The sequence below is a fragment of the Lepidochelys kempii genome, chromosome 1 (genome assembly GCF_965140285.1).
Source record: "Lepidochelys kempii isolate rLepKem1 chromosome 1, rLepKem1.hap1, whole genome shotgun sequence".
Classification (NCBI taxonomy): Eukaryota; Metazoa; Chordata; order Testudines; family Cheloniidae; genus Lepidochelys; species Lepidochelys kempii.
This window is the reverse complement of record NC_136380.1, coordinates 281,633,091-281,647,014: the sequence shown is the minus strand read 5'-3', so window position 1 is coordinate 281,647,014 and position 13,924 is coordinate 281,633,091. Positions and strand designations below refer to the sequence as shown.

The 13,924-nt window shown below is 43.0% G+C and overlaps 1 protein-coding gene across 11 annotated transcripts in view; it reads left to right on the top strand.

The window, feature by feature from the left end:
* Window positions 1-13,924, top strand: part of NAV3 (neuron navigator 3) — an 846,806-nt gene that overhangs the window by 709,314 nt on the left and 123,568 nt on the right. For all 11 annotated transcript variants that reach the window (XM_078851117.1, XM_078851118.1, XM_078851116.1 and 8 more), the window contains one exon: window positions 12,498-12,774. In XM_078851117.1, coding sequence (XP_078707243.1) covers window positions 12,498-12,774 — 277 coding nt within the window. The remainder of the gene's footprint in view (window positions 1-12,497; window positions 12,775-13,924) is intronic.

The following is a 13,924-nucleotide window of genomic DNA, read 5'->3' as shown; positions in this document are numbered from 1 at the left end:
ACATGTCATTACCCCTCACATCTCCTCAAAGGCCCAAAAGAGTGTGCAGAAGGTTAACAACTGCAGGCTCTTGCAGTGCAAAGAGGAAAATGAGTCCCACAGTCAAGGGGCCTTCACAAAGAATGCACTGCCAGATGGCTCTTGTTTCTAGAGAGGGACCTCAAGTTCGAGCTCCTCAGCTGATAACAACTAAAAGACTAAAACACAGGTGTCTCAAGTAACCTGATCTCTGGGCTTTAAATGTCAACACTGGCACTGAATTCCACCCGGAGCCATTCATAAGCAGCCAGTGCAGCTCAGTGTTTTGTGCTCTCAGCATGCTGCTTCACTTAACATGTTCTGAGCTAACTTCAGTTTCGTTGTGGTCTCTAGATGTAGCCCTACATAGAGATGCATACGCTGCAGCTGGGAGCATGCTTCCCAGTGCAAGTAGACAGATACACTCGCTCTGCTTGAGATAGTGCCCTAAAAATAGCAGTGTAGACAGGGTAACACAGGTGGCAGCTTGGGCTACCAGGTGGTCCAGGGAGGTTAGTAGTCAGGTGCCTCACCCGTGCTATTCCAGCTACACTGCTCTTTTTAGTGCGCTAGCTCGAGCAGAGCTAGTGCATGTTTGTCTACCCACACTGAGGAGCATGCTCCCAGCTGCACTGTAGACATACCCTAAGCGCTCATCTTAGCATAAGAAGATGCAACAAAGTCACATTGGGCATTGTTGCTACCTGAGCTACCAGTGGCAGGTCCAGAATAAGTCAGGCCTTTAAATTTCAGGCCTGTGGCACAGAAGGTGGTCAGACCCCCTCTATCGGTGTGCCAACGTAATCATCTTCAGTTCTTCCAGTTGTTCTCTCCCAACCTACCAGGGTTATCTCCATCTTCACAAGGCTGGGCTTTAGCCGCTTAGGGATTGTCTACATTATGCTGCAGTAGAGATTTCAGGGTGTGAATTGTAGAGTGCACCAAAGTGTTGTGATCCAATTGCCCTGTGTAGACGCTGCCGGTGCAAATGTAAAGATACCTAGTTCACGTTAACATAGTCCTCTTTCAAACAGGCTATGTTCATATAGCTATTATGGCTGCTCTACTCCAGTTGGGGAACATCCCCTGGCAACAAAGAGATAGTGGGCTCCTTGCTGCAATCAATGTACATGACTGGTGTAGCATAAATGGGCTGCAGCATAGGGAGGAAATTGGCCTGTTTTTTTAATAAAAGAGGATTAACAGTCACTTCATGGTGGCAAAAGTACTTTTACGAAAAGGATTTTGTTTAGCATTTTTGCAGATGATGCAATTTGCTTTAAAAATGTATCTCTACATGTATTTAAAAGTTTGTCTTTGAGAAAAGCTCTTGGAATATTACAGTCTCAGTAACATCATCATTGACAAAAACTCTCTGCTGAAGAACCCAGCAGTATTTGTATGCATATTTGCTTGGATTCTTTTCCCATCTTCTTTGTACAAAATCTGTTTCCCTGCCAAAAGCATATGCAAGACTATGTTAGCATAGTCAAACATTGCATTTTTAATGCCGCAAATACTATACATTTCAATAGCAGCTAATTATTACTATATGCTGTCACAGGGTACTCACTCATTACAAGTGGCATCTCCTCTTGGCTCTTCTGGGAATTGGCTCCCTTACAGGTCTGACACATTCCCTTGCAGTTTCTCAACCTGTTGTCCTTTCTCTCACTCTGTGGCCCCTCTGTCACTCCAGGAGCTACAGCTTCCTCTTCATGACTCGGCCCTCCGGCCAGGTCACTTCATGGTTTCCTCTGCCGGGGTATAGAGTCTCACTGCACCCATTGTCCAGGCAATGCCACTCTGTCAGTGGTTGGTAGAGGAAAGCAGGCCAGCTCACTACTCCAGGTTCCAGCCCAGGCACCCTACAACACGCAGCTAATGTCTGCTCAGGGTCCAGCTTTGCTGCTTTCTCCTTGGACTGCTTCCTATCCCACTTCCCAGAGCTTTTCTGCTTCACCCTTCTCTTTTGTGGGTATGCCCTTTCCTCAGGGCCAGGCTGCCAGGATCCTACTCTTTCCCCGGCTCCCTACTTCCCTCTCTAATGCACAGAGATTGGCTGGAGACTTCCTCACTGCCGTGCCCTCTCTCTCTCTCTCTCTTTTTATGGTGAAACAGACTTGCCTATATAGTCTGTAGCTGCCACCAACTATAATTCCTCAGTATTTAACATTTTATAGCCTCTCGCTCTGCCCTGTGTCTTTCAAGTAATGTAACAGCGCCTTTCAAATAATAATCCATTTCCTTCATGTTTTTACTATATCACATCATGTATTTTTCCACTTAAGACATTTAAATTCCTCAAAAAGCTTTTCCCTTTCTTTTTCAAAACCCCTACATACCCATAGAAGGTGATCTCTTTTTCTTCCACCCTACAGAGCACACATAGTCCATCTTTGTGTCTTTTTATTCAAAAAGGATTTTCAGCCAAAATGGCCAGTTAGTACTCTAAGCAAAAGCACTTTGTTAGTTCTATCCAGGCCTGGAAGTATGTCATAATTCTCAAATCTAGAGCACGATTCAAAACATGATCTTCATCTTTTTTTCATTAATCCATTTTTTTTTTTGCCATTCCTCTTCTAAATTTGTCTGTACTAGGCTTTTGAATCCCTGTTTACTCAGGGGTATCGCTGCATCAATCCTTCCATTTCTTACAGCATTATTAGCTGCTTTGGCTGCCATTTCATTCCCTGTTATCCCAAAAAGCACTGGAATCCAAGCTGATGCTACATGTATCCCCATCTGTACTAACTCTGTTAGAAATATAACTTCATTGATTAAATCACTTCTGCATACTGAGACATCCTTTTTTATGACCATAAGGCCTGAGATTGAATGCGAAAAAATGACTGCTGTTTCTGCTGGGTGTACATCCCAGATCCAATTTAATGTTAGCATTACAGCTACATAGTCAGATATTCTTTTGGATGTATTAATTCCCAATATTTGTATACAATATGCCATCCCTGTTCTTCCTGCCTTTCTTTTTTTTTTTGGACCCATCTATATATATTTGACAAAACCAACTCCACTTTTCAACTGTAGACTGGTACACTTCATTTTTAATACCTACTGTCTCTTTTTTTACTCTTAAATTTATAAAATTAATCTAACTCAACATTTGGACATTTGACTTTCCATCCATAACTAATTTTGCCATAACTAAAAATTTTGACTTCGTTCAACTTCTCTTTGTTTTTCAACTGCTGCATCACACTTTTAACTCAAATGGTATGTGGAATTCTAACATTGTGTGCTTTAGTTTGCCTATCAAATTCCCAACAATTGTCATCAGTTTGTTTGGTACTTTCATCATTGCAGTTCCCAGTAACTCTGGCCTGGAAGGTGAGGTCCAGTAGTTTCATTCGTAGTGTAACTGGCATTTCACTAGAAGCTATCTGTAGTGCATATAAGTGTTGTAATAAACACAGCACACACAATTCGTAGTGCCTGGGCTTGTATTAAATCTAATTTTTTAAGTTCTGATTGTGATGCTGACCCAAAACCTTAGCAGCTGTAGTCAATAACTGGTATGATTAAGGCTCTGTATATCATCAACAATGTTTTCCTATCCACCCCCCATCCTCAAGTAGTCCCAGCAAGACTTTTAAGCAGGTTAATCCTTTCTGTACATTTATCTTTAACATAGTTTATATGATCTTTCTAAAGTAATTTAGCATCAAATATTACCCCTAAGAATTTTAATCTTTTAACTATGTCTATTTGTTCTCCAGACATATACAGTTAACATTCCTTTGTAATTTTCCTTTTTGTAAAGATCAGTCCTGTGGATTTAGCAAGGGGAAAGTTGAAACCCCATGCATTTCCCCAGTCAGAGGTCTCCCTTAACATTTTGTTGATTCTCTTTTCTGCTACCTTTATATTCCTGCTCCTAACCCACATAGCACAATCATCTGCAAATAGAGTGACACCTACACCCAGCACTTCTTTTTTTGGGAAACCATTCACTGCAAGAGGGGCCTGGGCCAGACTGTGAATGAGTACTAGACAGGAGAGTATTAGTCAGACATGCCAACCTGAGGAAAAAATGCAGAAATTGGGCTTGGTTTTGGCTTAATTGGCTTGTGAGTTGCTTGTTGGCTAGTTTTTGGCTTGTAGCTTGTTGTTTGTTTAGCTTGTAGCTTCTTTTTCTGATCAGCTCCCAGAAAAGGGTGGGGGAGTGGAAAAGCAGGAGCATGCAGGGAGAGAGTCAGGGGTGAACAGCAGGCCCACCACAGTCCCAGACTGCACACCGGGGGGATCTAGTCACAGAGTGTTGACGCAAGTGCTGGAGGAACCAACTAGGGGCAGAGCTCTTCTTGACCTGCTGCTCACAAACTGGGAAGAATTAGTAGGGGAAGAAAAAGTGGATGGGAACCTGGGAGGCAGTGACCATGAGATGGTTGAGTTCAGGATCCTGACACAGGGAAGAAAGGAGAGCAGCAGAATATGGACCCTGGACTTCAGAAAAGCAGACTTTGGCTCCCTCAGGGAACTGATGGGCAGGATCCCTTGGGAGAATAACATGAGGGGGAAAGGAGTCCAGGAGAGCTGGCTGTATTTTAAAGAATCCTTATTGAGGTTACAGAGACAAACCATCCCGATGTGTAGAAAGAATAGTAAATATGGCAGGCAACTAGCTTGGCTTAACAGTGAAATCCTTGCTGATCTTAAACACAATAAAGAATCTTACAAGAAGTGGAAGATTGGACAAATGACCAGGGAAGAGTATAAAAATATTGCTCGAGCATGCAGGAGTGAAATCAGGAAGGCCAAATCACACCTGGAGTTGCAGCTAGCGAGAGATGTCAAGAGTAACAAGAAGGGTTTCTTCAGGTATGTTAGCAACAAGAAGAAAGTCAAGGAAAGTGTGGGCCCCTTACTGAATGAGGGAGGCAACCTAGTGACAGAGGATGTGGAAAAAGCTAATGTACTCAATACCTTTTTTGCCTCTGTCTTCACGAACAAGGTCAGCTCCCAGACTACTGCACTGGGCAGCACAGCATGCAGAGGAGGTGACCAGCCCTCTGTGGAGAAAGAAGTGGTTCGGGACTATTTAGAAAAGCTTGACGACCACAAGTCCATGGGGCTGGATGCGCTGCATCCGAGAGTGCTAAAGGAGTTGGCTGATGTGATTGCAGAACCATTGCCCATTATCTTTGAAAACTCATGGCGATCGGGGGAAGTCCCGGATGACTGGAAAAAGGCTAATTTAGTGCCCATCTTTAAAAAAGGGAAGAAGGAGGATCCGGGGAACTACAGGCCAGTCAGCCTTACCTCAGTCCCTGGAAAAATCATGGAGCAGATCCTCAAGGAATCAATTCTGAAGCACTTAGAGGAGAGGAAAGTGATCAGGAACAGTCAGCATGGATTCACCAAGGGCAAGTCATGCCTGACTAAACTAATTACCTTCTATGACGAGATAACTGGATCTGCGGATGAGGGGAAAGCAGTGGATATGTTGTTCCTTGACTTTAGCAAAGCTTTTGACATGGTCTCCCACAGTATTCTTGCCAACAAGTTAAAGAAGTATGGGTTGGATGAATGGACTATAAGGTGGATAGAAAGCTGGCTAGATTGTCGGGCTCAACGGGTAGTGATCAATGGCTCCATGTCTAGTTGGCAGCCGTTATCAAGTGGAGTGCCCCGAGGGTCGGTTCTGGGGCCGGTTTTGTTCAATATCTTCATAAATGATCTGGAGGATGGTGTGGATTGCACCCTCAGCAAGTTTGCAGATGACACTAAACTGGGAGGAGAGGCAGATACGCTGGAGGGATAGGATACAGAGGGCCCTAGACAAATTAGAGGATTGGGCCAAAAGAAATCTGATGCGGTTCAACAAGGACAAGTGCAGAGTCCTGCACTTAGGATGGAAGAATCCCATGCACCGCTACAGACTAGGGACTGAATGGCTTGGCAGCAGTTCTGCAGAAAAGGACCTAGGGGTTACAGTGGACGAGAAGCTGGATATGAGTCAACAGTTTGCCCTTGTTGCCAAGAAGGCCAATGGCATTTTGGGCTGTATAAGTAGGGGCATTGCCAGCAGATCGAGGGACATGATCGTTCCCCTCTATTCGACATTGGTGAGGCCTCATCTGGAGTACTGTGTCCAGTTTTGGGCCCCACAGTACAAGAAGGATGTGGAAAAATTGGAAAGCGTCCAGCGGAGGGCAACAAAAATGATTAGGGGACTGGAACACATGGCTTCTGAGGAGAGGCTGAGGGAACTGGGATTTAGTCTGCGGAAGAGAAGAATGAGGGGGGATTTGATAGCTGCTTTCAACTACCTGAAAGGGGGTTCCAAAGAGGATGGATCTAGACTGTTCTCAGTGGCAGCAGATGACAGAACAAGGAGTAATGGTCTCAAGTTACAGTGGGGGAGGTTTAGGTTGGATATTAGGAAAAACTTTTTCACTAGGAGGTTGGTGAAACACTGGAATGCATTTTCTAGGAAGGTGGTGTTATCTCTTTCCTTTGAAGTTTTTAAGGTCAGGCTTGACAAAGCCCTGTCTGGGATGATTTAGTTGAGAATTGCTCCTGCTTTGAGCAGGGGGTTGGACTAGATGACTTCCTGAGGTCCCTTCCAACCCTGATATTCTATGATTCTATGATTTATCATAATATTAAATAAGGTTGGGCTGATAACACTTCCCTGTGGTGTACCATTTTTAATATTATATATATTCAGCATAACTTTCCCAACTCGGACTTGCATGGTCCTTTTACTCAAAAATTCTCTAATCCACCCATACATTCTTCCGTTTATCCACACATGGTGCATGTACTTTGTACAATAACCCTTCCCTCCATAGCATGTCATACACCTTTTCAATATCTAGAAAGACAGCTATAATGAAATCTTTGTACCTCATACTTTTTTGTATTTCAGTTTCTAATTTAGCAATGTGATCACTCGTGCATCTTCCTCTCCTAAAAACCACTCTGTGCCTTATCTGTAATGCCATTGTTTTCCAAACAACCAATCTTTCTCTCCATCATTTTACACAGACAGGATGTAAGGACAATTGGTCTATAGGTATCCACTTTTGTGGAAAGTTTGCCTGTTTTTTGTATTGCAATTACTACTGCATGTTTCCATTCAACCAGTCTCAGTTCTTTGGTCCATATAGTGTTAAATAATTCCAAGAGAACCCTCAAACTGATTTCACAGACATATTTAAATGTTATGTTACATACCTTATCTTTACCTGGAGATCTATTTTTGCTGATATCAATAGCTTACTCAAGTTCTCGCATACAAAATCATTAATTCAGTATAGTATTTTCATGTTTAGAAACATAGAATCGTGGAGTTGGATGTGACCACAAGGGTCATCTAGTCTAACCCCCCACCAAGATTCAGGATTTGATGTGTCTAGACCATCCAAGACAGATGGCTATCCAGCCTCCTTCTGAAAACATCCACTGAAGAAGCTTCCACAACCTCCCTAGGCAACTGTTCCATTGTCCTACTGTTCTTACGTTTAGGATTTTTTTCCCCTGACATTTAATCTAAATCTTCTATGCTGTAGTTTGAACCCATTGCCTCTTGTCCTGCCCTTTGTGGCAAAAGAAAATAACTTTCCTTCATCTTTTTTATGGCAGCCTTTTAAGTATCTAAAGACCTCTGTCATATCCCCCTTTAATCTCTTGTGTTCCAAACTAAACATACCCACTTCCTTCAGCCTTTGTCATATGGCTTACACTCCATCCCTTTGATCATCGTGGTCGCTTACCTCTGGGTCCTTTCAGGTTTCTCTACATCCTTTCTATACATTGGTGACCAAAACTGGACACAGTACTCCAGCTGAGGCCTAACCAGTGCTGAGTAGAGCAGTACTATCACCTTCATGTTATGCCTCCGTTAATGCAACCTACAATTGCATTTGCTTTTTTTGCAACAGCATCGCATTGCTCACTCGTGTTGAAATTGTGATCCACCACAACTCCCAGATCTTTCTCAGCAGTGCTGCTGCAAAGCCTGTTATCCCCAGCCTCTATTTGTGCATTTGGTTTTGCTTCCGTAAGTGTAGCACCTCACATTTATCTGTTGAATTTCATTTTGCTGTCTATAGCCCAGTTCTCTCATTTATCAAGATCTCTCTGAATTTTAGCTCTATCCTCCAAAGTACTGGCAACTCCTCACCCCCAATTTTTTGTCATCTGCAAACTTGATCAGGATGCTCTCTATACCTAAATCCAAGTCATTAATAAAGATGTTAAACAACATCAGACCCAGAACAGATCCTTGTGGATCCCCACTTGAGACCTCCTCCAATCCAACATCATTCCATTAACAGTTACTCTTTGTTTGTGGTTGTTTAACCAATTATTTATCCACTTAATTATACTTTATACTGCCCTAGCCATAATTTTCATTTTTTCTGATTTTTTCCATTTGTGACGTATCACAGTGGTTCTCAAACTGTTTTTTTCACGAACCGCTTGAAAATTGCTGAGGGTCTCGGCAGACCACTTAATGATCTTTCCAAATATTTTTTGTACCATCAGCTAACTTTTGTAAAGCACTTTGGATAAAAGCACTATTTATAAAAAACTTAATAGTTAATTATTTTTGTTCTACAAATAAAAGCACACAACTCATATTTTAATATCAGTCATCTTACCTTTCTCATGTGATAGATGTACCCACATTCCCTTGCGACGGCAGCCCGCGAGCTGGGGCTGGGAAGGAGGGGTGTCTTTCCCTCTCTCCCCCATTGTGGCAGTTCCCGAGCTGGGGCTGGGAAGGACGGCCATCTCTCCCCGGCAGCTGCAGCTCTTGAGCCGGGGAAAGTCGTCTCTTTCTCTGGCCGCCACAGCCCTGCACATCCCAAATTCCCTCCACCCCCTTTTCTCACCCTACTGCCCCCACCCACCTACCCCTATTCCCCCAAGGCCAGCACCTCACCTTACATGTGCATCTTCTCCAGGGTCCAGACACCTAATTAGTGGAGCCATGCCAGTGCAGCTCCACTAATTAGGTGGGTGGCCTTTCATTCTCTCGTGTGCTATCTCCCAGGTGCTCACCTTAGAGGGAACTATCCGTGGACCACCTCTGCTCTATCATAAATGCAATAAACTAGGGCTGGCTGTCAATTAATTGCAGTTAACTCATGCAGTTAACTCAAAAAAATGAATCATGATTTAAAAAATGAATCATGATTAATCGCAGTTCTAATCGCACTGTTAAACAATAGAATACCAATTGAAATGTATTAAATATTTTGGATGTTTTTCTGCATTTTCAAATATATTTATTTCAGTTGCAACACAGAAAACCAAGTGTATACTGCTCACTTTATATTATTATTTTTAATTACAAATATTTGCCCTGTAAAAATGATAAACAAAAGAAATAGTATTTTTCAGTTCACCTCATACAAGTACTGTAGTGCAATCTCTTTATCAAGAAAGTGCAACTTACAAATGTAGATTTTTTTGTTGTTACATAACTGCACTCAAAAACAAAACAATGTAAAACATTAGAGCCTAAAAATCCACTCAGTCCTACTTCTTGTTCAGCCAATCGCTAAGACAAACAGGTTTGTTTACATTTGCAGGAAAAAATGTTGTCCGCTTCTTATTTACAATGTCACCTGAAAGTGAGAACAGGTGTTCACATGGCACTTTTGTAGCAGGCATTGCAAAGTATTTACATGCCAGATATGCTAAAAATGTGTATGCCCCTTCATGCTTCAGTCACCATTCCAGAGGACATGTTTTCATGCCGATGACACTCATTAAAAAAATAACGCGTTAATTAAATTTGTGACTGAACTCCTTGGGGGGATAACTGTATGTCTCCTGCTCTGTTTTACCCACATTCTGCCATATATTTCGTGTTATAGCAGCCTCGGATGATGACCCAGCACATGTAGTTCGTTTTAAGAACACTTTCACAGCAGATTTGACAAAATGTTAAGAAGGACCAATGTGAGATTTCTAAAGATAGCTACAGCACTTGACCCAAGGTTTAAGAATCTGAAGCGCCTTCCAAAATCTGAGAGGTACGAGGTGTGGAGCATGCTTTCAGAAGTCTTAAAAGAGCAATACTCCAGTGCAGAAACTACAGAACCCGAACCACCAAAAAAGAAAATCAACCTTCTGTTGGTGGCATCTGTCTCAGATGATGAAAATGAACATGTTTCGGTCAGCACTGCTTTGGATTGTTATTGAGCAGAAACCATCATCAGCATGGACACGTCCTCTGGAATGGTGGTTGAAGCATGAAGGGACATAAGAGTCGTTAGCACATCTATCATGTAAATATCTTTCAACGCTGGCTACAACAGTGCCATGTGAACTCCTGTTCTCACTTTCAGGTGACACTGTAAACAAGAAGTGGGTAGCATTATCTCCTGCAAATGTAAACAAAATTGTTTGTCTGAGTGATTGGCTGAACAAGAAGTAGGATGGAGTGGACTTTTAGGCTCTAAAGTTTTACATTATTTATTTTTGAATGCAGTTATTTTTGATACATAATTCTACATTTGTAAGTTCAACTTTCATGATAAAGAGATTGCACTACAGTACTTGTATGAGCTGAATTGAAAAATACTATTTCTTTTGTTTTTTACAAAGCAAATATTTATGATAAAAATGAATATAAAGTGAGCACTGTACCCTTTATATTCTGTGTTCTAATTGAAATCAATATGTTTGAAAATGTAAAAAACATCCAGAATATTTAAATAAATGGTATTCTATTATTGTTTAACAGCGCAATTAATCGTGATTAATTTTTTTAATCACTTGACAGCCCTACAATAAACCTTTATTTTTTTCATCACTCGTAGGTCGCCTATACCTTCTGCAGTATTTATCATATTCTCTATAGAATGAGGCTGTGTCTGCATGTTTTCCTGTGCTGATTATCTCTTCCTTTTCCACCTGATGTTTTGAGAGTCTCCGTACAGCACTAACACAGCTGCTACTCTGAATCCTCATGAGATATGTTAGCAATTTTTGTCTTGTGTATGTCTTTAGCTTGCCTTGCCACGATACACTCTCTCTATGCCAGACTGTCGTTATCACTGCAGTTGCTACATTTGACCTCTGTCCCTTCCATAGCATTTTCATAGGAGTGCTTTCTCCTACATTTATCACATCTTGTTTTCCCTTTACACTGTTGTTGGCACTAATAACACCTTAAGGGAGAGATGATATATGGCTTGGTTCTTTAATATCTGAAACCTTAGTGTTACTTTCTCGGGTAGAGTCCCTCCCTTACATGTAATCAGTACAGCTACTGATGGCTTGCTTTCTCCTCCTCGTTTAATAATTAGTCATTGACTTTAACACTTTATCTTCTCCTATGCTTATGGTTATCTCAACATTGGTCAGCTCTAATGACACTCCATATATTACCCCATTTTTTTTCCAGTCAAATACTTTGGTAGCTGCAGCTTATTTTAAACTTTCCATAAATTTTAGTTTTTAGCAGTTTGTCAGCTTGTTCTTTGTTTTTACATTCAGCTAAGAGATCACCATCTCGGAGCTGTAGACAACCTGTGACCGCCAATAGTGGGCAGACAGAGTGTAAAGTTGGGGCCATGTGACCAGCCCACGTCTCACCTCTGGGAGGAACCTTCCAGCCCCACGTCCTTGGACAGCCAATCCCACCAGCTTCTGGGGATGGGGTTAGGGCCACAGGAGCAGGGAGAGTGTGCCTCTGGGGTGACCCAGGGAGACTCGTAACACCAGTGTCTTCCTGAAGCTCCCGTGCCCTCACAGACACGTCATCAAGGGGAGGGGCATGACCAATGCTCCTACCTTCAGCTGAGCAGAGGTACCCTGCTGCCAGCACCTTCCCCAGCAACCCCCAGCTCTGTGGGCTGCCACGCTCTCCCCACCACAGTTACCTGCCCAGTGGAGGCGGGGGGGGGGGCTCCGTCCTTCTGCTGCTGATCCTCCCCCAGCATGCTTCGGGCTTACGTGACCCCTGTCTCTGACAGCCAGGCCCAGGTTGGAAGCGGAGAGGGCGGGGCAGAGTCACTTCTCTTGCCAGCTGAGGGTGGCCGGTCAGGGTTGCTGCCTTTGTGCAGCATGGTGGGTGTCTGCGATATAGCCCAGCTGGAGAGGCAGTGGCAGCAGACTGCCCCTCTGCTCCCCGCCCAGCCTGGCTGCCAGGGAGAGGGGCCAAGTGAGCTGGAAGTGCCAGGGGTGAGGAGCAGCAGGCACTCCCCCGCCAACAGGTCGAGCAGAGCAAGCCATGCAAGGGCAGCTCAGCACTCAGAGAAATCGAGGTTGGGGGGGGGGGACTTGTTTGTGAAATCCCTAGGGAGTGGAGGGACAATAAGGTGTTACAGCTGAAGACTGAGGTAAATTGGGTTTTATAATAGCATTCATAATATAATCTGTGGTACAAAGAAATCAGTTTGCTTTATTCTCCTTCTCTTCCTTGGATTTAAAAAATGAGAAAATATTGAATGAAGCTGAGACTTACCATTTCCTGTGATGTAAATGTCTTGTAGCTGAAGACTGATTCAGAGAAACGGTCCGTAACAGACAGTGAAAATTGGGGCAGCACTGAAGAACTGAAGAAGCCGGAGGAGGACTTTGACAGCAATGTAGATGGCAGTGGTAAATGGAAGGGCCTTCCCTCGGGGCTGTCCGAAGACTCAGAGAAGGGAGGTCAGAAAACATCTCTGTCTGTTTCACAGACTGGATCCTGGAGGAGAGGCATGACTGCACAAGTCGGAACGACCCCATCCAGACACAAAGCTGGGACAAGTGCTCTCAAGACACCAGGTAGTATTATGTCTCAGAAAAAAAGAGTCTGTAAGGGGTTAAAAATAATTAATAGATGTTATAAGCATGTCACAGGCAGTAGAAGGTGTTACAAATGGTTATAAATAATGGTTATAAGCCATTGACTCACCTATTAGTCTCTACAACAATTGATTAATTAACAATTAAAATATATATTAATTATTTATTAACCATTTATAGATGTACCCTTAATATAAAGTGTGACTGAATTTTGCTTTATTGTCATGGGAGTAGATAATTTCTTATCAGGGAATTGTAATGTATTGTTTCCCTGTTTTTCTTTCTGTTATTTTATGTTCTCGGAAAGACTTACACCAACAGTTGTTGAGAGTGTAAAACAAAAGCAGCACAGATTACAACAGTATAGGGGAAAAGCATTGACACTGAGGTGAGAGAAACCAAAGTGAACATTTTTGAATCAAAGTTTAAGGGTCAAATGAGGCTCCAGCTATAAATAGTGTAGCTTACTGCTGAGAAAAGAATTCTGTCTCTTCTTTTTAAAACTTGTGAAACTTTTTCTTCAATACTAGATGACTTGCAAAAGTTCAGAGATATATCATCCCCACAAAGGCCACTTAAAAATGGTAGCAACCAGTGTCAGTGTTTTGGCAATCTAATTTTGAAGCCAAAAATCATAAGATGATGGGAAGTAAAGATGGAAAAGATCTCTATTAGATTGTCTAGGCCAGGGATCAGCAACCTTTGACACGTGGCCCATCAGGGAAATCTGCTGGCAGGCCATGACAGTTTGTTTACCTGCAGCGTCCGCAGGTTCGGCCGATCGTAGTTCCCACTGGCTGCGGTTCACCATTCCAGGTCAATGGGGGCTGCGGGAAGTGGCGGCCAGCACATCCCTTGGCCCGTGCCACTTCCTGCAGCCACCATTGGCCTGGAACTGCAAACCGAGGCCAGTGGGAGCTGCGATCGGCCGAACCTGCAGACGCTGCAGGTAAACAAACTGTCCCGGTCTCCTAGTGGATTTCCCTGATGGGACGCATGCCAAAGATTGCTGATCCCTGATCTAGGCCATCCTTCTGCCAGTGCAGGGTTGTTCTCTGCAGTACATTTTCTAGCACATGGCCCTGTCTAGTCAAAAATGTTTCTTTCAAGACCATTTAAAAAATATTTT